The 27659-nt window shown below is 37.1% G+C and overlaps 1 protein-coding gene across 1 annotated transcript in view; it reads right to left on the reverse strand.

The window, feature by feature from the left end:
• Positions 1 to 11723: 11723 nt before the first annotated feature.
• The window catches only part of Gnat3 (G protein subunit alpha transducin 3), a 49067-nt gene continuing 33131 nt past the window's right edge, over positions 11724 to 27659 (reverse strand). The window contains exons 6-8 of the mRNA XM_028778118.1: positions 17032 to 17161; positions 16680 to 16833; positions 11724 to 12685 (exon numbers count right to left, since the gene is read on the reverse strand). Coding sequence (XP_028633951.1) covers positions 12495 to 12685; positions 16680 to 16833; positions 17032 to 17161 — 475 coding nt within the window. The 3' untranslated portion in view covers positions 11724 to 12494. The remainder of the gene's footprint in view (positions 12686 to 16679; positions 16834 to 17031; positions 17162 to 27659) is intronic.

The raw sequence follows: 27659 nt of genomic DNA on the forward strand, positions 1-27659 counted from the left end.
ATTAGAGGGCCATTACTATTCCCATGATGTAAATTAGGGTCTCTTATTCTTTTATGTGACTCTTTTATTACTATCTGGTGTGACAAACGTGGCTGGAAGGAAAACTTGTGCCATTACTAATGAAAAATATGTCAGCCCAGCAGTGTCAGGAAGAAAAAGCGTCATAGGGAATGTTCCCTCTGGTGTGGTGGAAAGAGGACTGGAAAAAAACACTTTAATAAACAGAGTAGTAGAATGGCTCTCATTTTTAGCAGAATGAAATTTTGCTGTGATTTTTGGTTTATGAAGGAACATGCGTTAATAAGCAGCCAGATGATTATAGTGCAAAACACCATAGTTGTGAATCACCAGATTATTTTTCTTGTACTCACCATTATGAACTAAACAGCATTTGAAACATAGCACAAGATAATGGGAGATTTAAAAATTAATCACCATTCAGATTTAAACAAAAGCTACTGAATGCATACTAAGACCACAAGCAGAATATGTATCTGCACAATCCTACAGAGTCAGAGATGCTTCAGTAGTTTGTCACTTATCGACTTCTGCAAATTACAGTGATTATCAGGAGACAAGCTCACACTATTGACTAGGAAGACAGGATGGAGTATAATTCTTTATATACTTGTGATAACTGTTTCATCAACATCATTGCTAATCCAAAGTAGAGCTGCAACACTTGGTTTGAAAACACATAATGTAAGTGTGCCCCCATGTGGCTACAGAATCACTTGTAAGGATGTCTTCAGAAAGGCAGTGCAAGGGGCTTCTTAGTGAATAGTTATTCCATTCAAATTAGAATTAGTCTATGTGTTAGAACTCATAAGTTCTCCCATAAATCTTACAAAGGGTTTCTGTTCAGCAGTCATACACTTTAACTAGTGTCTCTCTATGATTCAGATGTGATGAAGCCCCACAAATAAAAAGTTTTATTTTTCTTGTGTTTATATCGCTTGGTGAAGTCAAGCTTAAGTAATTCTCAGCTAGTGTTTCAAGAGATATTTTGTGGCTAAGTGGGGTGATGGACAAGGTAAGAGCCTTTGTACTAAGGTGGGAACTAGGTTTAGGGTCTAAAGCTCTTGGTTCCTCCTTTATGAGACAGGTGAAGACTGCCAGGGTCTAAACATTTTGCTCACCAGTTGGATTGCCGACATGTAGAATAAATGTTTTCCATTCTACAGAATTTGAAACTCCATTTCCAGAAAGCACTTGTCTCAGAGTCACCAACTTTCACAATATTGTGAGATGAGCTACCATTGCCCATTAAGTAATCTCCTTATTACTCTAGTCTTGGGACCAGCATGTAAAGTCTTATCTGCTGACCAGCTCATGTGCCTGGAAAAGCTCTGTGGTAGCTGAGCTGACAGTGATCCACGAGCTAAGGCAGTATCAGATTTCTCTGATAGTGCAGTGTGCCTGCATTGGACAAACCCTAGGGACAAATGTTTAATTCAAGAGAGATGGGACAAGTGCTCATGAAAGAAGAGAAGCTTCAGGTAACAGGATGAACACATCATTGTGATTATGTGTATTTGTGTGGCGTTCATTTCACTTGGTTTGACTGACCTTTGGCTGTTTGGATATGAGACAGTAAAGCACAAGATGCTTTTTGAGATGCCTTAAGGTAACTGAACATTCAATTAGAAGATGGGGGCCCTTTGAAACAGGTGTGTTAACTTTAGCCAATTTAACATTACTGTTCTTGGTGGGAATTTCTCAGGCATCAATCTTCCCACTTTCAGACAATTTCTTTAACCACAAATAGTGTGTATCTATAAATATAGATTTGATTTTAAATATTATAGCAATAAAAACAACATGAGATTTTGTTTTCTCTCTACTAAAAGTTCTACTCCTTAATAAAAATTGATACTTTAATACCATTTTTATATTGTGTAAGATCTTTTTTATTTTCAGTCACAGGAAAATCAGAGGTTGAGTCAGGGTAACAGAAGAGGTTCTCACTCAGAGATTGAGTCAGAAGTTCTAGGCAACAGAGGGCTCTATGGTGAATTCAAGATAAGCCTGGGAGACATTAGCTGAAAAAATAATCACGTATTTTGGAAAGACAAATTGGATCAAGTTGACTTCTTCATTAGAAAGTGAAGAGTAAAGTTAAGTTAAAATAAAAACACAGCAGCAATAATATTAATATTCCAAATAATGCAGTTTTCTCTATTCTCAAAAATTCTCCATGCGTCCCTTCCAGTCTGTGCCTGCCCCTGGAGCAACCCTAAGGCTTCAGCTCTGCACCCAACACTCCACAACCCAGAGGAGGCTGGACTCCCTGGAGTTCTAACATGCCCAAGGAGTGTAGGTGAGTAGGCTGAAATCCCCCTCCCAAACAGGGAGTAATTTAGAACCCTAGGGGGCCAAGGAACTCCCTCAAGGCCAGTGGCACAGAACTCTTCCAGTTTGCAACTGTGCCTAAAGAAGCCCTAAGGCTTCACAGGATCACAGAGACAATTGGACTCTGAGGCGTTCTGACACAACCAAGATAACAGGACAGACAGGTTCTAGTCAGAGTCAGTGAGTGAAGGTATCACTAGAAATAACCAGATGGCAAAAAGCAAGTACAAGAACATAAGCAACAGAAACCAAGATTACTTGGCATCATGAGACCCTAGCATAGCAACTCCTACCATAGCAACTCCTGAGTACCCCATGACACCAGAAAAGCAAGTTTCAGATTTAAAATCAATTCTCATGATGATGATAAGAAGACTTTAAAAGGACATAAATAACTCCCTCAAAGTAACTGAAGAGAACACAAGTAAACAGCTAGATGCCTTTAAAAAGGAAAACCAAAAATCTCTTAAAGAATTACAAGAAAACACAAACAAGGGGCTGGAGAGATGGCTCAGCGGTTAAGAGCACTGACTGCTCTTCCAGAGGTCCTGAGTTCAAGTCCCAGCAACCACATGGTGGCTCACAACCATTCGTAATGAGATTGGATGCCCTATTCTGGTGTGTCCGAAGACAGCGACAGTGTACTCATAAATAAAATAAAAAAAAAAAAACACAAACAAACAAGTGAAGGAGTTGAACAAAATGGTTCAGGACATAAAAATTGAAGTAGAAACAATAAAGAAATTAAAAGGGAGACTACCCAGGAGATAGAAAACCTAGGAAAGAAATCAGAAGTCATAGATGCAAGCATCACCAACAGAATACAAGAGATAGAAGAGAGAAGAACCTCAGGGGCAGAAGATACCATAGAAAACATTGACACAACTGTTGCAAAAAAAAAAAAAAACTTCTAACTCAAAACATCCAGGAAATCTAGGACACAATGAGAAGACTAAACCTAAGAATAATAGGTATAGAAGAAAGTGAATATCTTCAACAAAATTATAGAAGAAAACTCCCTAACCTAAAGAAAGAGATGCCTATGAACATACAAGAAGCCTGCAGAATTTCCTATAGACTAGATCAGAAAAGAAATTCCCCTCATACCATAATAATCAAAACACCAAATGCACGAAACAAAAAGAATTTTAAAAGCAGTAAGGGAAAAATGTCAACATATAAAGGCAGACCTATCAGAATTACACCAGATTTTTCACCAGAGACCATGAAAGCCAGAATATCCTGGACAGATGACATAAAGACCCTACAAGAACACAAAGGCCAGCCCAGGTTACTCTCAAACCCAGCAAAACTCTCAATTACCATAGGTGGAGAAATCAAGATAATCCACAACAAAACCAAATTTACACAATATCTTCCCACAAATCCCCTACAAAGAATAATAGAGGGAAACAACCAACACAAGGGGGAAAATTATACCCCAGAAAAAGCAAGAAAGTAATCTTCTTCCAACAAACCCCAAAAGAAGATAGCCACACAAACATAACTCCACCTCTAATAACAAAAACACAGGAAGCAATAATCACTTCTCCTTAATATCTCTTAACATCAATGGACTCAACTCCCCAGTAAAAAGACATAGACTAACTGACTGGATAGATAAACAGGACCCAACATTTTGCTGCATACAGGAAACACACCTCAGTGATGAAGACAGACACTACCTCAGAATAAAAGTCTGGAAAACAATTTTCTAAGCAAATGGTCCCAAGAAAAAACAAGAATAGCCATTCTAATATCGAATAAAATAGACTTTCAACCAGAAGTTAACAAGAAAGATAAGAATGAACACTTCATCTCATCAAAAGAAAAATCAACCAAGATGAAATCTCAACTATGAACATCTATGCACCAAATGCAAGGGCACCCACATTCATAAAAGAAACTTTACTAAAGCTCAAGGACACATTGCATCTCACACAACAATATTGGGAGATTTCAACCCGGCACTCTCATCAATGGACAGATCATGGAAACAGAAACTAAACAAAGACACAGTAAAATTAAGAGAAGTTATAAACCAAATTGATTTAGCAAATATTTCATCCCAAAACAAAAGAACATATCTTCTTCTCAGACCTCATGGTACCATCTCCAAAATTGACCATATAATTGGTCACAAAACAGATACAAGAAAATTGAAATAACCCCATACATCCTAGTAGATCACCATGGACTAAGGCTGGTCTTTACAGATCATCACTGACTAAGGCTGGTATTTAATAATGATAAAATCAATGGAAAGCTTACATGCACATGTAAAATGAACAATGCTCTATTCAATGATAACTTGGTCAGGGAAGAAATAAAGTACAAAATTAAAGACTTTTTAGAATTTAATGAAAATGAGGATATATCATACCAAAATTTGAGGGACACAATGAAAGCAGTGCTAAGAGGAAAACACATAGGTCTTGGTGCCTACAAAAGGAAACTGGAGAGAGCACACACTAGCAGCTTGACAGCATATCTGAAAGCTCTAGAAGCAAATTCTCCCAAGATGGCAGGAAATAATCAAACTCAGAAATCAACTGAAATCAACCAAGCAGAAACAAAAAGAACTATACAAACAATCAAAAAACCAGGAGCTGATTCGTAGAGAAAATCAACAGGATAGATAAATCCTTAGCCAGACTAACCAGGGGGCACAGAGAAAGTATCCAAATTAATAAATTCAGATCTGAAAAAGGAGACATAACAACAGAAACTGAGGAAATTCAAAAAATCATCAGATCTTACTACAAAAGACTATACTCAACAAAACTGGAAAATCTGGATGAAATAGACAATTTCCTAGACAGATACCAGAAACCAAAGTTAAATCAAGATCAGATAAACCATCTAAATAGTCCTATAACCCCTAAAGAAATAGCAGCAGACATTAAAAGTATCCCTACAAAAAAAGTACAAGACAAGATTGTTTTAGTTTCTATCAGACCTTCCAAGAAGACCTAATACCAATTCTCTAGAAACTATTCAACAAAATATAAACAGAAGGAACACTACCCGATTTGTTCTATGAAGCCACAATTATGCTCATACCTAAACTACACAAAGACCCAACAATGAAAGAGAGGTTCAGACCAATCTTGCTTATGAATATCAATGCAAAAAGACTCAATAAAATACTCAATAGAATTCTCACAAACTGAATCCAAGAACACATCAAAACAATCATCCACCATAATCAAGTAGACTTTATCCCAGGAACGCTGGGATGTACCAATATATAGAATGCCATCAATGTAATCCACTATATAAACAAATTCAATAAAAAAATCACATAATCATCTCACTAGATGCTGAGAAAGCATTTGACAAACTTAAACACCTCTTCATTGATAAAAGTCTTGGAAAGAACAGGAATCCAAGACCCATACCTAAATACAGTAAAAGCAATATACAGCAAACCACTAGCTAACATCATACTAAATGGAGAGAAACTTGAATCAATCCCACTAAAATCAAGGCCTAGACAAGACTGCCCACACTCTCCTTATCTATTCAATATAGTACTCGATGTCCAAGCCACAGCAATTAGACAACAAAAGGAGATCAAAGGGATACAAATTGGAAAGGAAGAAGTCAAAATATCACTATTTGCAGATGATATGATAGTATACTTAAGTGACCATAACATTTCTACCAGAGAACTCCTAAACCTGATAAACAACTTCAGCAAAGTGGCTGGATATAAAATCAAGTCAAACAAATCAATAGCCTTCCTCTACTCGAAGGATAAACAGGCTGAGAATGAAATTAGGGAAACAACACCCCTCACAATAGTCACAAATAATATAAAATACCTAGGTGTGAATCTTACCAAGCAAGTGACAGATCTGTATGACAAGAATTTCAAGTTCCTGAAGAAAGAAATCGAAGAAAATCTCAGAAGATGGAAAGATCTCCCATGCTCATGGATTGGCAGGATTAATGTAGTAAAAATGACCATCTTGCCAAAAGCAATCTACAGATTTAATGCAATCCTCATCAAAATTCCAAATCAAGTTTTTCCAGAGATAGAAAGAGCAATTCTCAAATTCATTTGGAATAACAAAAACATAGGATAACCCAAACTATTCTCAACAATAAAAGAACATTTGGGTGAATCACCATCCCTGACCTCAAGCTGTACTACAGAGCAGTAGTGATAAAAACTGCATGGTATTGGTTCAGAAATAGGCAAGAAGATCAATAGAACAGAATCAAAGACCCAGAAATGAACCCAGATACCTATAGTCACTTGATCTTTGACAAAGGAGCAAAACCATTCAGTGGAAAAAAGACAGCATTTTCAACAGGTGGTTCTGGTTGAACCAGACGTCAGCATGTAGGAAAATGAAAATTGATCCATTCTTATCTCCTTGTATAAAAAGCTCAAGTCCAGATGGATCAAGGACCTCCATATAAAACTGGACACACTGAAACTAATAGAAGAGAATGTAGGGAAGTGCCTTAAACACATAGACACAGGGTAAAAGCTCCTAAATAGGACACCAATGGCTTATGCTCTAAGATCAAGAATTGACCCATGGGACCTCATAACATTACAAAGCTTCTGTAAGGCAAGGAACATTGTCAATAGGACAAAAAGACAACTAACAGATTGTGAAAAGATCTTTACTAATCTTACATCTGATAAAGGGCTAATATCCAAAATTTACAAAGAACTCAAGAAATTAGACTCCAGACAATCAAATAACCCTATTAAAAATGGTATACAGAGCTAAACAAAGAAATTTCAACTGAGGAATATCAAATGGCTGAGAAGCATCTAAAGAAATGTTCAACATCTTTAGTCATTAGAGAAATACAAATCAAAACAACCCTGAGACTCCACCTCATACCAGTCAGAATGACTAAGATTAAAAACTCAGATGACAGCAGATGCTGGTGAGGATATGGAGAAAGAGGAACACTCCTCCATTGTTGTTGGGTTTGTTAGCTGGTATAACCACTCTGGAAATCAATCTGGCAGTCTCTCAGAAAAAATGGATATAATATTACCTGTGGATCTAGTGATACATTTCCTTGGCATCTACCCAAAAGATGCTCCAACATATAACAAGGACACATGCTCCACTATGTTCATAGCAGCCTTATTTATAATAGCCAGAAGCTAAAGATCCATAATATCCTTCATCAAAGGAATGGAAGCAGAAAATGTGTTACAGTTACACAATGGAAAAGTACTCAGTTATTAGAAACAATGAATTCTAGAAAGTCTTATGTAAATGGATGGAACTAGAAAATATCATCCTGAGTGAGGTAACCCAATCACAAAAGAACACACATGGTATTCACTCACTGATAATTGGATATTAGCCCAGAAGCTTGAAATACCCAAGATTCAACTCACAGACCACATGAAGCTCATGAAGAAGGAAGGCCAAGTGTGGGCGCTTTAGTCCTTGTTAAAAAGAATAACAAAATACTCACAGAAGCAAATATGAAACTATGTGTGGGGCAGAAGCTGGAGGAGAGACTGCCTTACCTGGAGTTCCCTCTCAGATTCAATCATCAAATGCAAACACTGTTGTGTTTTGTCCAGAAGTGGATGCTGACCCGAGCCTGATATATCTGTCTCCTGAGAGGCACTGCCAGAGCCTGACATATACAGAGGCAGATGTTCACAGCTAACCATGAAACTGATCACAGGGTCCCTAGGGAGGAGTTAGAGAAAAGACTGAAGGAATTGAAGGGGCTCGTGGCCCCATGGGGAGAGCAACAATACCAACCAACCAGAGCTGCTTGAGTCTAAACAGCTACCCTGGAAACACACAGGGAGGGACTCACGTCTCCAGATGTATATGTAGAGGAGGATGGACTTGATGGGCATCAGTGGGAAAGGAGCGCTTTGATCTCTGGAAGGCTGAATGCCCCAGGGGTGGAGAATTCGAGGGCAGGGAAGTGGGAGTATGTGGATGGGTGGAGACAAACTCTCATAGAAATAAGATGGGTTAAGGGGTTTCTGGGGTGAGGAATGTGGAAAGGGGATAACATTTGAAATGTAGATGAATAAAGTATCCAATAATTAAAAAAGGAAAACAAACAAGTAAAAAACAGATAATAGAACTGGCTATCACAGTCGAATATTTGAGACTTTTTAGCAGCAATTTAACATTATCCATATTATGGGGATTCCTTATAATTGTCAAGGACAAGAGACTGTGAAAGGGGCCCATGGAACTTTAAAACAATATCTTCATAAAATAAAAAATTGTGAGATGTATCCCCACACACCACAAATTTATTTAAATCATGTTCTTCTTATTTTTTATTTTAAAGTTAAAAAAAACTGGATGCCAAGGAACTTTCTGCTGAGTGTCTATGGCACCCTACAACTAGGCATACTTATGCATAGGTGATAGGGAAGGATCCACTTACTGGCATAAGGTATGATCCAGATCAGATATTAAATATGGGGAAGCGGGCATGTTTATGTTTTTTCTGCAGGATGCTGAAGGAGCATGGTGGCCACCCGAGTGACGGGTGAGACATGCTGATGGCAGGGCAAAGAATGATGCATACCTGTGAGCTTGTTGAGTGCCCTGACCAGGGCGACTGGAAAGCTGTATTGGACATAAGTTCTCGACCCACTGTTGCTTACCTATACCCCTGATGGGACAAGTTACCTTGCCTCAAGTTCTTGGACCTTGTGGAACAGAGTCAAAAAGAGAAGTTATAATGACTCTTGTATTGTTCTTAAATGTTACCAGTTATTCAGACTCAATCATGGACTGGTCTAGAAATGAATCCAACATTGGAAATAACAGACTTCATTTGGAAGTCTGGTTCTGGATATTTTCAAAGACATATGTGGAAGTTAGCCGCAGTTCTCTATGATGTTAGGTTAGCAAGAGATAATAGTTGGGGGCAGGATCTGGATTTCAAATAGGTGTTAACACATGTGTTAAGGCTCTTCTAATTACCAAGTTAAAAATACTTTGTTTCTTCTATAGTTTTTAATGTAAGTTGCATTGATTGTACACCTTTTAATTGTGTTTGTTTTTTGAAATCCAGCATGTCAATTGTGGAGGTCTATCAACCAGCTTTTGTTTTAGTGCCCTGAGCATCATAGATCTTTGGTATTCTAAAAATAGCTTGTAAGTACTGGAAGACATGAGTCAAGCTTTAAGCAGAAGCAAGAGGGTAGTGGGCTTGATTATTGCTGGTATAACAACTTCAATTACATTAATTGCTAGTACCACTGCTTCTGTAATTGCTATGACACAAGAAGTTAAGGCAGCTACTTTTGTTAATCATTTAGCAAAAAACGTTACTAGTGTGTTGACTATACCAGAGGATTTAGATAGGCATTTGGAAGAATGGATTGATGCTGTTTATCCTATTCAAATTATTGGAAGCAGGTTCAGAATTTAAGGGTAAAGAGCCATCTTGAGTGTCATGCCAAATACCATTGGATTCATGTTAGTTCTACAATTTACAGTGGTAGTCGTTATAATTAGGAAGAAGTTTAAAGACACTTGCAGTCTATTTGGCATAATTCTAACACCTCTCTGGACATTTTAATGATACATAGTGAGATTATGAATTTCAAGAATGCTGCTCCCCTGAGCATTGATGTGGTAGATACTGCAGATAAAATTATTCATGGCCTGAGGTCAGTATTTCTATTTTCGTCAAGTTTCAAGAATGGCATATAAAGCTTGATTATGCTAGCCTTTTTTGTCCTGGGAATATTTTATTCCTGCCCATCGTGTTAAAGCTTGTCTTTAACAACATCAACATGTTGGCAGTCAAAGTACATGGCATAGAGCCTTACCAACCTAAGACATTAGTGCATTGCTTTGGATAATGCATATTCCATGATGGGTAAGGAAGGCATTCTTTTCAGAATGACCTAAGGCAGGGTCAGTGTTGTTAATGAAATAAAAAGGGGGGGAGGTGGAGAGCCTTTGGGGCTGCTTGGCATGAATCTGACATGGGCCAAGGACAAGGAAATGGGCTGCTTGGCAGGAATATAACATTGGCCAAGGACAAGGAAGTAGGCTTCAGGCAGGAATCTGACATTACGCTAGAACAAAGAATAATTTCAGGTAGGAATCTAAATCTTAGGCTAGAACTAAGAAGTAATTTCAGGCAGGAATCTAAATATTAGGCTAGAACAAGGAAGTAGGCTTCAGACATGAAAATGACTTTGGCTAGGATAGGGAAGTCAGCTCAGATATTTTGCTCATCCTGATAGGCCCTTAGAAACAGTGATCACAGGAGTGTTCACATAATTGGCTTTAATGCCTTGGTTGTTCTTTGACTATTAGTGTTTATTGTCTTGCTTGTTCCTTGACTATTTGCATCCCTTGTATTGTTAGGCCCTTAACCAAGAACTGATCTTAATGCATGCATATAATTAAAATGGTATAAAAGCAAAATGAAGGGGAGGATGAGATAGGAGGTTCTAAGGAGGGGAAATGGGGAAAGGGGATGACATCTGATATGTAAATAAATAAAATATTCAATAAAAAAAGAAAAAAGAAAAAGTACACTTAAGAACAAAAAGAAAGAAACAGTGATCATAGGAGTGATCAAGGGACTTTGTTTATTGCCTTGCTTGTTCCTTGACTATTTGTGTTTATTGTCTTGCTTGTTCCTTTACTATTTGCATCTATTGTATTGCTAGTTCTTCAACCTGGAACTGACATTAATACTTGGATGTAATTAAAATGGTACAAAAGCAGATTGGGAAAAAAAATAAAATAAAAAAAAAGAAATGGAAAAAAATTCTCCATGAACTACCAGAGAAAGATAGACTACAGTATAGCAATAAAAAAAGCAGCAGTCACAATTAAAGCATTTGCTTTCTGAACTTGAAATCTTGTAGCACTGTCTAGCTCCATCAGAATGTGGGCTCTCAGCCAGAAAACTTTATCAGATGCCGGAACTGAATAATTTTTCAGGGTGCTTTTTTGCCCTTGATATCTTATAATTTTCAGTAATTTATAACCTCCAAAAAATTTAAAAATTTAAAATTAAAGATAATTATATTTTTAAGTGATTTTTAACCTCTTATGTGGTTTTTAATCAGGGGAGAAATACAATATAGAAAATCTAGCAAGGATCTCTTCTTATTTTATGTTTTGTGGTAGTGAAGTTTACTGACCTACAATCAAGGTTCACCTGAATTGCAGATTGGTAAATACTAAATTTCTTCTTTGGATTACTCTTTCCTTCTTCAAACAAATCTAATTTAAAGTTTCAGAATCATTATTGATTTCATGCACTAGTCTAAAATTCTGTATAAAAGATATAACATACATGTTTTCTCAAATGCAGAAAGGAAGAATAACATCAGAAGTGCTCTATGTTAAAAGGGCAGACACATTAAAAAATGAGAAGAAACAACCATCTTTATCTTCAAGCAAGTAAGACATTTTGTACAAATGTTCAGTTTGTAATGCACCAATGTAAGGAGTCATAAACAACCAATTCTAGTGGAGACACTCAATGGCTATTGTATAAAATTCCCCCATATCCTTGTTACTATTGTATAAGGCCATAAAACAGAAAACACTGTATTACGCAAAACTTTTAGTCTTAATTAAAGTCTAACTTTGTCATTCTAAAGCCTAGGATATCACTTACAATAATATCCCATGCCACTCAGAAATATTATATATATTTATTTTACACGTACAATTTCCCATCAACAAAAGCGTGTACTTTGTGGCACCCTAATTGAAGGCCTGATGATCAAAAATATACCTTGTATCATTTTGTACAGTTTCTGTAGTACAGACATGGCTTTGAATGGTTTTCAAAATCTACCGAGGAAAATGTCATATCACATTCTATAATTTACTCAGTGATTAAAAATTGATCACTTACACCTCACTTCCAAGAAACTTTAGTAGCATGAATGCAGATTGTGATAATTACCAAGATACATCAGATTCTAGATACAGAACATCAGCAACTCTGCCCTCCATTCCCCAAGAAAACCTTATGCAGACATACATGATACCACAGTAACATATTTTTTGAATCTTTCGGTTTATAATGCTAGTTACATTTCTAGATCAGTTATATCTAGCCAAGCTAATGCACAACTTTTTATGTCTTAAGAAGACTACAGCCATCACAAGTAGAAGCAAACATGTTGCTCAGAAAAGCCCACAGTCTTTGAGGTTCTCTTTTATTATTATATCTGTCACTGCATCAAACACGAATTTGACGTTTTGTGTGTCAGTAGCACAGGTCATGTGAGAATAGATTTCCTTATCTTCTTTTTTTAAGTTTAGGTCTAGAAACTGGTTCTTGATGTAGTTCCCTGCATCTTCGAATGTATTTGGCCCTTTGTGAACAAAGAAATAAAAGAAGTAACATTAATCACATCTTACAAATAAACCATGGTGCTATAATTGGCACCAACAAGTTGTACGTTATTATCTGATGTATGGCATCTTTATGTATATCATCTTTTGATTTCAAAGTCAATGTTTCCAAGGTCAGATTTTAGAAATTTGTGCAGCACCTACATGGTATCATATAATATGTCAGCTTTTCTGGAATTTCTGAAAGTTATATGTTGATTTATTTAGATACATATGTAACCAGATCAAAGAAGAGGAAGCTGTGAATTTGGGAGGCAGGCGGGTGATTGTCAGATATGGATGCAGTAAGAGCAATGAGAGAGAAATGATGTAATTACAATTTAAGTTTTAAAATGTTTAAAAGCTGACATAACAAGGCCAATGACACAAATAACACATACTCAAACAAGTACTGCACAATATGTTCCTGTACTTATGCATATACTTTAATACAAACTAAAATAAATGAGACCATGGTAGATGGTTAGGTTGCAGAGTGTTCAGCAAGGACTTATGAGGAGAGAGGAGATAAGATATGAAGGAAAGCGTGAAAGTGGTCAGTGACACTCCTACCCTGGTTCTTCTGACTGGAGTTGAGAAATAGACTGGAATTTGGAAGATCCGTCAGACAGCAATGCATGAGGTTTAGTAGAGGCAGTATACAAATGAAACAGGGTAAATGCTGAAGAAGCTCATTGGCTTGACTGCTGGGTGAACAGAGGAGCTGAGCTCAGATGTCCACGGCTATAGAGACTGATCCTTTACTCCATGTGTGAGAGACTCTAGTTGATCATATCTTCCCCAGATCAGATGGGGAAGGGTATACATAAAATAGGAGGGCTGATAGATTCAGGGATGCTAATTGTATCAAACTGATTAGCTTCATACCAGTGTTGCAGAAAATATATATATATAAAAAAAAACAATCCACGCTACAGCTGACAAGGCACTGGCAGAGAGGCTGACCTGTTCTCAGACCAGCAAACTCTGATTCACAGCTCCAAAATCTCTCCTTCTAGCTAGCTAAGTTCCCATGGTGGGCAGCTGCCACACATGTCCCCACGCTTCCAAATTACCTGGCTGGCTGGGGTGTCATACCACCATTCCTTTCTCTGGAACCCAGCTGAGTCACCCGGTGAAGGAAAACACCACACAATCTTAGTTTAGACTCAACAGGTAACGCAATCGTTGGGTGCAGCATTTAGCATCCTAATTTGTAAGCCATTCTAAGTTATAAATCCTCTGGTAGTGGATCCTTGCAGATCCACCGCCTGAACGAGGGGCCTCCCCTACCTATACTGTATCCTTTGTGATCTCTCCCATCCAAAAGTCTTTTTCCTGCCTCCCTTTTCCTCTTCCCAACCGAAAGTGCTGCCTACTCCTCATCCAGTGATTGGTCCCTTGAAATCTTTTTTCATTAGGGGGATGTTCTGCCACACACTAGAACATATGTGCTTAGGACATCGTAGAAAGGACCCTAACCATTTTCTAATGAGATTGCAATAAAATTTTCACTTTCATACTTTATTGTTTGAAGAACAATTCTGGGATAAAAAAAGTAATTCCATCATATAACACAGCAATGGTTAGAAGGTGGACCAGCGGCAGAGCTCTTGCCTATCAAAAGGCTACAGACTCATGACCCAGAGCTAGTAAGTAAACAGATAAATAAACAATGAAGTAAAATACAATAAAATAAGATAAAACAAAAATGAAAAACTTGGGAAAGTAAATATTAACAAGAATACAAAAATCATAGGAACTATATTTATTGCTAGTGGGAATGCAAAATGTTCCAGTCACGGGGAAGGCTGGACACTGCATAATTCAAGCAGTTTGAGATTCTGGAAAATGAGAAACTGTAATATTTGAAACAATTGTAGTTTCTGGAGTTCAGGGGGAGAGTAAGGGCATATATAGGTGAAGTCTTGGTTTTCTGAGAACAACAGAACTATGTCATATGATACTTACTATACTAATTCTCCAGTATAGATCTGTGTATCTCCCAATGTTCCATTTGTTTCAGGTTTGCTCCTTGCACCATTGGGGATTGTAGAAGCTATTAAGGGAAATATTAAAACTCTTAAGGGGTAGACCTCTTGGGAGGTCTTTTGGCTACCAAGGGTATGCCTTCAAAGGGGATTGTAGGAGTCTCAATTCTCCCTTCCTTCTTAGGAGAGAGCTAACAGGCTTCCTCTGCTACACTTCATTGCCACAGACTTAGAAGAAACAGGGCTAACTGACTATAGATTGGAACTTCACAAATTATGAGATTAAGAAAAATGCCATTCTCCTTATCTGATTTACCTTGGGTATTTGTTATCTTAACAGAAGACTAATAACAGGTGGCTACATTTTATGCATTTAAAAAATGCATAGAACTATGAGACACAGAGAACAAGTCCAAATTAAACTGTGGACTTTGGTTAAATACATGTCAACATCATTCCATGAAGTATAACAGGCACACTGCATCAGAACAAGATGTAACTAATTGGGTCCTATGTGAGGGGGTAACAGAGGAAGTATATAAAGCCTCTGCACTCTCAAAGTATTTATATCTCTGTGAATTAAAGCTGCTCTAAAAGAGTATTAATTAAATATATATCCCTTAACTGTGTCTATATTTAAACTACATTATTAAATGTAGATTCATGATTGTATCTATCACATGATAGATGTGTAGGCATTATAGATGATGCTTGCAGTTTCAGAATGACACACTCTAACTAAATATTAACCAGCATAAATATCGACTATGACAGACTGCCATGGTCTTAGGACATAGACCAGTGAGTCAAATTAGACATACATTTATGTTTAAATTTCAACCATTTCAGTCTTACATAAGTTCATTAACAATAGTACAGATAAGCACTTGAACAACTTAGTCTCTAAAGGTAAACCAACTGTTTTGTGTGACATGGTCTCAGTAGTTACTGACAGGATCAGCAATGAAATGGTGGGATATCAGGAATTGAAAGAAAAGGGACACTCTTGTCACATACATTCCTGGTGTTCACTAGATACACTATAGACACTGAACAGCTACTGAGCTCCATTGTGACATTGTTAGCTCCAGATAAGGTAACTACAGTGACATGATTATACAGAAGGTAATACAGCCTGCAGCAGCACTTGATGTGTATGCGGAGTAGCTACTCTCACCAATCTCACAATTTCCACTGTATGGCAAAGGCTCCTCTTTATTTGAGAGAGTGTTTTCAATGGGAACGACAGTCATGTTCAGATCCAAACATGAGGGCTGGAGAGATGGCTCAGTTGGTAAAGAGCCTGCCACAGAAGCATGAGGACCTGAGCTTGGGTCTCCAGAACCTATGAATAAACCTGAGTGTAGCAGTGTGCTTCTGTAAACCCCAGAGATGAGTAAGAAATAGGATAGAGGCAAGTTTCATGAATACCATGAAATTCATTGATCAGACAGTTTATTTGCATAGATTAATTTCAAGTTCTGTGAGGGACCATGTCTCAAAAAATAAACATTAGGACAGAGGAGGGGGTGGAGATTTTGTTCAGAGGTTAAAAAACTTATACTACTCTCACAAAAGACCTAGATTTGGTTCACACACACATTGGGTTCCCACACAGTGACTCACTATTGTCTGTAATTCCAGTTTCAGGGTATCCAGAGCCCTTTTCCATCCTCCACGGGCACTACCACATGTGGTACACATAAATTCTTGTAAGCTCACAGGTTAAAAATCAGTAAGTTTTAAAGACTGGAGAATGATTAAGGAAATATATTGAATACCAGTCTTGACATAATACAGGTGTGCGGACAAACTTGCAAAGTATACCCATAAAGACATTTATATACACAGTAACAAGTACATCACATGCACAAACAAATGCACACACACACAGAGACAGGGACAGAGAGACAGAGAGAGAGAGAGACACAGAGAGACAGGTCTTACAGAGCTTACTATCGAGAATCGAGGGGAACAGTCTTACCAGTGTATTCTGGAAAACAGATGCTGAGGTGCACCTTAGCCACTTTCTCCTGGAAGAGATCTTTCTTGTTAAGAAACAGAACAATGGAGGTGGTTGCAAAATACTTGTGGTTACAGATGCTGTTGAACAGGTGAAGACTTTCATGCATTCTATTCTGTGGTGTAAAGAAAGAGACTGTGTAAGGCTATTATCTGCCGAGTTTGAGCATGCATGTCACAAGCAAGTCCTAGACATAGTATGCATGCTTGTAAGGTGGACATTGGGATGGAAGTGCAGTACTGTCATTGGAAAGCACTGTTGAGTTTATCTTGCTCTCTCCTTTACACCCACCTCCCGCATCTCATTTACTTACGACCTCTTCATCTTCTACAAGCACCATGTCATAGGCACTTAGCGCTGCACAAAATATAATGCACGTCACTCCTTCAAAGCAGTGGATCCATTTCTTTCTCTCTGATCTCTGGCCACCTACATCAAACATTCTTAAAAAAGAAAATAAAAAATTACTCCTCCAAATTTTGGCCAGTGGCTGACACTGACCACATATTTCAATACACTTAAAGTGCATTTTTCCCATTTCTATTGGATAACCTAAGTTGATCAAGGACTACAGGGGAAAAAAGAGAAATTTTATTTCTCCCTCTTCACATAGGACTGAGTGAAATTATTCTCATGGTAACTTGAACGACTGGAAATTTTAAAGCATCTACAATTTGAAGCAGTTTAAAATATTGACCTTAGAAAGCTTTGATAAAGTTTATATATGTTTCCAAGAATAAATAGACTGAACATTGGATGTGTCAGTCTGATAATAATTCTCTCTGATCTCATCCTACATTTCTTTTTTTATCCAAACTATTAGCTTGTGTTCTGTGCTAACACTGATTTAGATCAGTTTTTATAAAGATGAAAAGATATGATTGCTGTTTTCAAAGATCTTGCTGGCTGACAGAAGCAATCGATCTTACTATTAGGTAATTAAATATTCAAATATTCAAAAAGTATGCCAGTACACGGTGGGGTTCAAGTCATTCTGAAGGATCATGAAAATCACCCAAAGGAGGTCACTGTGTTATGCCTAGGTCTTGAGATCCCCAGGAGAGCTCAAAGAATTGCCAGATCTGATGTAGTGAGGCAAAGTCTTTTAATAATTTGAACCCAGGTTCAGATCGTGATCTGTGCAAGGCAGGATTGCGATCCCTCGTCTAGGGGCTTAGGGAATTTATACACAAGCCGTTTCTGGGGTTTCATGGTTAAGAGGCAGAAAAGGGAAGTCATTCTTCAAATGCAATTCCATCTGTTTAGGTGGCTGGCAGGGTCGCACAGTTGGGGAGGAATGCTCCTTTGGCCTTTATGGTGCTATCAGGGGTAAGTGATTTTACAAACCAGTCACAGCTGTCTGGGAACGCTTAATTGCCTTAATCTTTCCAAGGATTGTAGTTCTTGATTCTTTCAAGGCCAGAAACCACCTGTGCCGGGGAGTGCCTAGTCATCAATCAGAGAAAGTGCCCGCCTCTGTGACATGGGGGCTGGGACCCATCGCTGCTTATTTGTTCTCAGACTGGCATTTGCCATTCCTGGGAGGGGGTTGCATTAGGATGTGCTATCGGAATGAGGTTGTGCTGGCTGCCCAGCCTCTCCAACTGAATGTGTGGACTCAGTTCTACGTTATCAAATTAGTATCGGTCAGCATGATAAGAGAAAAATAAGTAGCCAGCACTTCCTCTTTGCACCACTCTATCCCTTTTCTTACTGCTCAGCAAAAATACAATCTCTATTTCATCTCCTTGTTTCCAACTGTTCCCTCATCAAGTCATCCATGTCTGTCTCAGGGCCAGTATAAAAACATCCTCACAGATTGCCTTGTTGTTCCTGTTCCAGTCTCCAAAGAGACTCTTGCAGAACTCCCTGCATGGTGAATAGACATTACAAATTCACTTTCCTGCTTGAAAGTCTTTCATGGGTTATCATCTTTCCCTTAGAACAAGAAATAAATTTGTGATGAACCACAGTCTGTGGCAACTATTCTCATCCTCACTGCCCTTCTGAACTTGGTTCATATCATTCTCTTCTCAATACAATGAAATCATGGTGTTCTCTTAGTTTAAATCAATATAAATATAACTTTTTGATGGCTCTTTCATGACCTCTCTCCTTTTTGGGGGCCATGTAGTTTTCTTTCCCTTTCAATTAGTTAATTATATTTTGAGACAGGGTCTCCTGAAGCTCAGGGTGGCTGTGAACTCACTATGTAGCTGAGCCGGTCTTTTCTTTCTGCTTTCGTGTTACAGGATGTAGGATCACAGGTATGTGACATCATACAGGTACGTGGCATCATACAGGTATGTGGCATCATATAGATGTGTGACATCATACAGGTATGTGACATCATACAGATATGTGACATCATATTGATTGTGACATCATACAGGTATGTGGCATCATACTAGTATATGACATCATAATATGTGTGACATCATACAGATGTATGACATCATACAGGTATATGGCATCATACAGGTATGTGGCCTCATACCAGGCTTCTTTTGTTTAGCTATTCATTACCACTTCTCTCTCAACTTTCATGTTTTGTCATCAATGTCTCATCCACAGAGGAGGCTTTCTGAGAGTCTTCACAAGTTCTTGCTCTTCATTTCTGCTTACTTTATGTGGAACTACTGTTACTTTATAAGAGCTATACCAAACAATAAAAAATATGATTCTTCTGTTTAGCATCTATTATGTTTAATAGAATAGCAGCCTTGTGAGGCAGGCACTCTACTTAAGCAACTGTTTTATTTACATTGCCCAGCAGTATGCCTGGCACATAGTACATATGTAACAAACATTTGCTAAATAATTGAACAGAGACCATGTTGATGAAATGAATGGACAACTTTTTTGACAAGCACATGTGAAAGTATCTAGGTGTGAGGTGACAAAGTATGACTGCAGAAAGCAAGTTAAGTTTTTAAAAACCAGAAGGAAAAATTGATATATATGACTTAATAACTATCATCTCCTTGGTAATTCATTGTCTATTTAATCAAAGGTTATTGAATGTTTGTAATACCAATCACCAAAAGACCTAGCCTCTAGAGCATCCAATCTGTCACTAGTCGAGTATAGCTAGCAGGGAAGGGTTATAAACTGCAATGCACTGGTGAGTAATTACAAAAAATGTCAACAGTTTAAAAATCTAAGAAAATGAGGAATTGAATTTTTGAATGTGTCTACAGAAACATCTGGGTAGAAGCAACAGAGGAAACAGCAAAAACAAAGGATTGAAGGAGTCTTAATGAGCTGCTTGTGGCTGGCTAGCTGCAAAGTAACTGACTCATAGGAATCTTAGATTTTATATTGCAGTCATAGGACTGTATAAGAGGTGGGGTAGGAGATAATAAATAATTTGTATGGAAAATTGACATTGTTTGTTTACTATGTTACTAAGGCTACTTTAAAGTGAGGACAGAAGACATATTTGATAAGGTTGAAACTAAGTTATAAGCTACAGGAATATCATCATTTTTGAGATGGAGAGGGTAATTAGTGAAAGCATCTGGGATGTACAGACCCAGAAGGTAATGACTCTTAGCCTAACAAATGTCAATAAACTAATTTCATAAAAATGATCAGAAGTATAACGCTTTGGTTTGATAGTAAAAGCATGCCTGCAATCCCAGGACTCTGGAGGCACAATCTGAAGGATCAGAGCAAATTCAAGACCACACAATCTGCATAGTGAGAGGCTGGCTAAAGGAAAATAACATATTACTTTGTCCTTCATATTTCTCATACTAACCCAGGAGCAAACAGATAAATGAAGCTAAAATTTATCCACTGATAAGAGGGGAAAATTCAAAAAGTCTAAAGTTCAACCGCAAGTTGGAAAATACAGGCAAAAAGATAACTGTAACAACAAAGCTATCAACTCTACGAGAAAAGAAAAAATTCCACAAATGCTCCCACCCAAACCCAACAATAAATGTACAGATTTTTTTCTTATCTTCCAGATGTGTTCAAGTTACTTGTTCAAGGTTGTCATTCAGTTAACAGTTTCTGAGTCTGCTGTATTTTAGGTTCTATGCTAGGCAATATAATAGCTTATTTGTGTGATAGTCTCTCCTTACATATAAACCTATGTAGTGTATCAAAGGTCCCTAACTCATTGTAGCATGTTGAGCTGGCTGGAATGGTCTCCAGTTGTCTCTCTCCAGGTCATACAGCAGTTTTTTTGTTATTGAAACTTCTTTTGAGGTGTTTTCCCATCTTTCATTGGGAATAGTGTAGAACTTCTGGATTCCCAGAGATACACATGTTCTCCACTTTGTTATTAGTTAGTAGAATTATATCTAAGATCTTATCAAAGGAATGTGATTTGTGCCTTAGAAGTCGCATTAACTTGGGCTCTGGAAAGTACATAGCTAAGATAGCACTCACAGTAGGCTTTTCCAGTCCAGCCATCACTCTTGTTCGTACACCAGATTAGAACAGATAGGAACTTCAATAGGTCCAGTCTATTCTTGAGCTCTAATCATCTCTCCAGTGACTGCCTAGTGGAAATCTAAGTGATCTTGGGCCCAGGACAGAGTAGTCACATGAAAAGGTGATTTGGATTTTGAGGACAGAACAGTGTGTCTTTTTACAGGAAGAACATCATGATTAGGAGTCAAGGGCATGATGGTTAAATTCTATCCATTAGCAGGCCTTGGATTTCCCGGAGCAAATTCTATTCTGAATTACCCTTCTTCAATAACTTACATCACATTTTCAATCTAATTGCCCTCTAATCTTTAAATTCTTATTAAAACCTTCTCTTTCAGTTGTAATTTAAAGAAACCACTCTACTCTATTTCAGATGACCCAGTATTTTATGATAGGGAAAGCAATATGATTTCTTGCAAATTAATCTCATCTTGTCTTATGTTTGGCATAGGTTCTATTACTAAGTGAAATGCTAATAAGGATGACAAAGATATGAGAGTTCTGAAAGGAATTTTATGGAGGGCATAAATGTACCAGAATTAGCACAAAGGCACTTGACACCCTTCGTCTTGCAGACTTATTTTTTACACATGTGTTCCTTTGCATTCATTAGCACAATGATCTCAAGGGGCTCAACACCAACTTGAAGGCTGTGAAGAGTCTGAAGTGATAATCAAGGTGAATGGAAGCCCAGTCACCTCACTGGCTAGGTCCTGACCTTCTCTGGGGATCTGGCAATCTTGCAGCTGACTAGTAACTCTTGACAGGTATGAGAAGGAGTCCTTCTCTTCAGGTAAATATAAGCAGTAGAGAGATACAACAGTAGTGACAATATCTTACACTTGTATAAATGCCATATTTGAATTGTGCTTTCTCCCTGAGATACAAATTAATAGCTATAGTTTTCTTTGTTCATGATAACAGTTTTTTGTGTCTGAAGGGAAAATAATATTCTGCCCACTAAAAACTGAGCCTTTGAAGAGCTGAACTAAGATTTTTTTAAAAGTATTTTTAAGTATTACATTTTGATTGAATTCACTATAAGAATGTGGAACTTAGAGAACATGTCCTAAATTCTCTTCTCAGCATTGAACAGCTGAACATGACCCCATAAACATGTTTAGATCTTAGCTTTTTTTTCAAGAAAGGGAGGATAAAGATCACTCAATCTTTGTTCCTAGTGACAAAGTGTTTTCTAAAGTCCATCTTTGCATGAATAAATATTCTTCCCATTTATGATTCATATAAGTCACAGAATGTTTTCTGTACAGAATGACACGGAAGCCAGGGGCCAGAGATCACTTCATGCTTCTCTAAACCATCTGTTGTTGTTGAACTGAAATGTTCTTTAGCAAATGAGATCAAGGTCCAGAGAGTTGCTTTTATGTTGATTCTCCTGGACATCACATTAGCTTTATGAAAAGTTAGGTCTTGTTTCTCTGATATCATAATGACTTATTTCTCATATATATTTAATTTCAGCTTCTTCTAAAAGTTAAAATTGAGGCCTATTTTATAGAAATGTAAATTAATGTAACCTTTTTTCAAATAAGCTAAAGCTAGCAAAAAGGAGTTTTACTTATATAGTTGATTACACACACACACACACACACACACACACTCTGTGACCATTCTGTGAAAAACAAAAACCATCTATAGCCACTGCCTTCTGGTTTAGAAGGACAGGAATAGACATGTATGGGTAGCTTTAGCTTCCTCAGTGAGACTTTCAGAGTGTTACATGGAACTTGCAGTACTAAGTTTAGATATTAGGGGAGGTTATTTAGTTAATTTTTATGAAAGATTTATAAATATTTTCAAACATCTGTGGGTAAAACTAGGATTGTAGAAATTCAAAAAAAATTTTAAGTTATTGATTAGGATATAGATAAAAATTAACAAGCCGGGCTTTTAGGTAATATTCAAATATTGATTATGTGTTAAATTGTCCATGATATTAACATAGGGCAAGTCACCAGAGTCCTATGACTGGGTTAAACAGCTGACTAATTAGTTGCATTTTATGGTTCTATTTAATCAGTTGGAAGGCTGTTGAATTTTATGAATTTATGTCAAATAGTTGGCTAAATATTTGACCACACAAAGGTACTTATGCTTCACATTATAATAAATTGGTATGAATAATTTGACTATTACGATCTCTTAAAAACCATTACATAATCGATGAGAGCTAATCACTGGTAATGCTTCTGTAACTCATCTGTGATAGATGTCATTACTGCTCCTATAGGCCTCTGAAAAGGTCCCATTTCTAACCGTTTCTATACTATGGCCATATAAAAAACAAATACTAATCATAACAAGAATTCATTTTGAACTATTTTGTTAAATGAGATTTGTAGAAGATGCTGACTAAATCAGAATTGGTTTAAAGTCTTAGGATGGTCACATGTGAGGACACATGTGAGGACATGAATGGCTGAACATGTACTATTATCAAACAACTACAATAAAATGATACATATGCTTCTTTCTCTAGTCCTGTTTTGAAAACAGAGAAAAATAGATATTAACTGACACCAAGCACATGTACAGAGGTATGTCAAAATTCCTTAATTAGTCTTGACATTAAAAAAATAATCAAAAAGATTTAAAGCCAAGAGTGGGCCCAGTACAAAAATTGACATAATTACGAATGCCATTTATCATGTGCATTATAATTTTAAATGATGAATAATTAGAATTATTGTATGGAAAAAATTATTTTCAATAAAAACATGAAAAATAATTCTGCCTTATAATTTAAAATCATGAAGTCATTAAAATAAATTCTAGGTTGTGCATGTTGGAACATACATACAACTGAACATTTAGGAGAAGGAGGCAGAAGACTGATACCTAGGCTACTTTGTGAGTTCAAGGCCAGACTAATGCTACTTATCTCAAAATCAAGGGTTAAGAGAATAGTTCAGCAGCAAGGAAACCTGCCTAGTGTGTTGAAGACCATAAGTTTTATGTCCAGCTCTGTAAAGCAAACAAATAATAAAGTTCGATCATATATTGATAACATTAATCATGACCACATATGTAACAAATACATAGCATATGTAAATTAACATTATATGAGAATAACAAATGTAAACTGGGATTTAGCTGTTGGGTAGACAAGAAACCCTGCTGCTAAGCCTGGATACTCATACACTTGGAAATGAACACAGTGAATAGAATTCCACTTTATATTTTAGGAAAACTGTCAGTTTTTTTTTTTTTTATCACAGATCTGCTCATATAGTCCTGAAAGCAGTTATGTCAAATTTATCACTTTTAAGCTCGATGTTGAGGTTTCCAGTCTTTCTGGCTCTTATGCAGAGTGCTTTCAGTTCTATAATTGTAGAACACTTAAGGAGAAAATAACATTTTTTACAATTGAAAACTCAGTTTAGATTTGTTCCTAAGTCACTTAAGTATGGGAAATTACTTCACAACAGAGGGACTTAGATTTGCATTTTATTTTCCAATGACATAGCAACTTGGACATCTATAAACATCAGTGGTCAGATTGTTAGAGTTAGAACACTCTGCTTTGGTAAGAGCTCTTCAGATAAGTTGTCCTATCAGCTGGACAGCTGGTAGTCTGGCTTGAGAAGAACTCTGAGATAATTTCCATTAAGTTCTATGATGCATGGAGATCCATTACTTTGGCAGAGAGAGCTTTTCATTTGGTATTTATTCCTATTTAAAATTCTAGAGTTCTCTATCTGTATGTAAGTTAACGAGTGTAAATTAACTCTTTCGTTTTAAATAGTCTTAGATGATTTATGCTATGCTAATACAAATCAATGATAACATAATGTATTTTAACACCTGGGTGACTGCGGAAGTGAAGTCAGAAGGTGCATTATTTTTATATTTAATTTTGAAATTCAGAACACTATATGTAGTACAAAAGTCTCTACATTTGGATTACTCTACTCAGTACTTGTGAGAAAGATGTTTAAACTTTAAGAATGTATTAAACAATCATTATATATCAATTGATGTGAATAGACATTAAAATTCTTCAACAAGCTGTATTTTTTCTTTCCTATCATTTTTCTCTGAAACAGATTATGAAAGACTACCAACTCTATACAATATTTGCTCTTGAAGAAAAGAATGCTTTCCATACCTATGTATCTTACAGCATTAGTGACATCATGTGAAGATACACTCCTAATAAACAAGGGACTACTTACACTTTGATGATAATTTCAGCATTTTTTGTATGCTATTTGGAGATTGTTTCCCAACCTTCGTTTCTTTATTCTTTATCATATATAAATATAACACCACCCAGCTTATACAACATGTATGTATGTTTGTATACCTGCTGCTTGATGAAATATATTTTCGAAGTCATTGGCTTCCTCTGGCTAACCTCTATGGTAGGCACTGGCAGTAGATCAAAATCACATGTGGGGGCCCTGACTTTCTAAGGTTGAGAGTTCATAAATTAGAAACAGGAACAAAAAGGGGAAACGCAAAAGGAGCAGGGAAATTACGAACCAGAAACAAGAAGAAAAAGAGGAAACAAGTTCAGTGTATTAATTTGGAAACGGGATGCTTCCGGAATGATGGAGACAGCTGTGTGTCTGAATTTCCCCCTCAGTTTGCATGTGTAATGTAACACTAGTAGCTTGAAACTGTCCGGTGGAGGAGGTATTTACACCAAAGAAATCAATAACTACAAATTTGCTATTATCCCCCATTATTGATTCGCCCTACTGCATTGGGAAGCCCTTTGTTAAACAGGTGCCAGAACACTGTTGCCTGTGACAGTGAGATAACTACGTATAGAAAGGAAACAGAGGGAAGGCCAAGACTCCGAGGGACGAGTATTTTTTTTTTTTTTGGAATCTTTATGATAAAAAGGAGCAAAACCACCTTAAGTAAAGAGTACAGCAAGTGTGAAGGTCCTTGTGTCTGGAATGTTAGAACCTGAGAACCAGCTAATTCAGGAGTCCCTTGTTAAGACAGAAAGTCAGCGTGGTGGGGAGTGCCAACACTGAGAGGTTTGTGATATCAAGCAGGTGGCATTAATTACCAAAACTGCTGCATGGTTTAGATAACCTGGGTTTGAAGAAATTCCAATTGCTTATGAAAGATAGTTAGCATCAAGACACTAACTCTCTGCTAACCATTAACTTGATCCAACCTTTACCATAGGTGAGCTAGCTAAAAGAGCCATAGCTGTTGCTGTTGCTGCTGCTTCCAGGAGATTCAAGGAAGGGATATTTGGCCATAGCAATTCTAGCCTGTGCCACAGGAACTAGAAGAGAAGAGAGCAAGACAGAAATGGAGTGTGTGAAAAGGCGTGGCCGAGGGAGACAGGGGTGGGGGGAGTGTGTGAACAGACATGGCTGAGGGGAACAGCTGCGGACTTGGCTCCCAAAGGGAACCTTCGGAAACTGGGGCAAAGATCATCTGGCTGCAACAAAACTGAGCAAGAACTGAGGAAAATTTGTTGGAGTTTGCCCAGGGACAGTTGACAACATTCTCTGTGGCCCTTTGCCCTTCTTTGATATTTGACCAATTTTCCAGAAAATTAACTATTTGTAGGCCTGAAATTTAGTATGAATTTAGAAGGCATTAATTCCATATCACTTGAAAATATTCGGTATAATAGCTGTTTTAATTAGCTAGCTAATAATAACCAATTTTGACACTTTACAGTCTTTCAAAATTTTTATTCCCCTTAAACTGAATTGAGGATACTGGCTAATTAGCATTTACTTACATTTTTTCCTCATAAGGGCTATAAATAATTCATGTCTGCTGTTCTCCAGGTATTTTTTAAAAATTCTTTAAATATATTTCCATTATTTCGGGCACAATCAACCTTGCTTCTTATTTAGTTTTAGTATGTTTTCATTACTAACATATTTAATTGGAAGCTGCTATTAATATTCCTCCTCAACAAAAATACATAGAAAACAGTTTTAAGCTTTATATAATAGGAACAAATATATTGCCCTACCTCAGGGGGAAAATGTGAAGGCTGTTAAACACTAAGAGATGCTATCTAACTATAAGACAGTTTACATTTCTTAGTAGTCAAAGGGTCTACTAAGGATAGGAGAATTTCAAGGGTTTACTTGAATGAGAATTCAATGCAATTGAAAAAAGGGGGGGGACATATATTTCCATACCTTCTTATTCTTTTAAATAGAATCACATTCAAATAATAGTATTTTAGTTATTTGCATTTTAAGCTAAGGTAAATTTAAGGAATACTTCAAGCAAATAGAGAAGAAAGCAGGCAAACGAAATAGTATCTCCGACACCTGTTGCTAAAAGGCTATTTAAATATATTTTCTTAAAGAAAAACTCAAAGTAAAATGCCAATGTTAAGTCTTAGGAAACGGAATCGGGCTACCACTTGTTAGAGAAATGCAGCCTAGGAGGAAGGATAGGCTCAGAGTGGGATGGGTAGACAGCAGGAATAAAGGGTAGAGTAATGTCAGTAAAGGAGGTCTGGCCAGCTAATTCCAACAT

This window comes from Grammomys surdaster, unplaced genomic scaffold, assembly GCF_004785775.1.
Source record: "Grammomys surdaster isolate TR1022 unplaced genomic scaffold, NIH_TR_1.0 325, whole genome shotgun sequence".
Lineage (NCBI taxonomy): Eukaryota > Metazoa > Chordata > Mammalia > Rodentia > Muridae > Grammomys > Grammomys surdaster.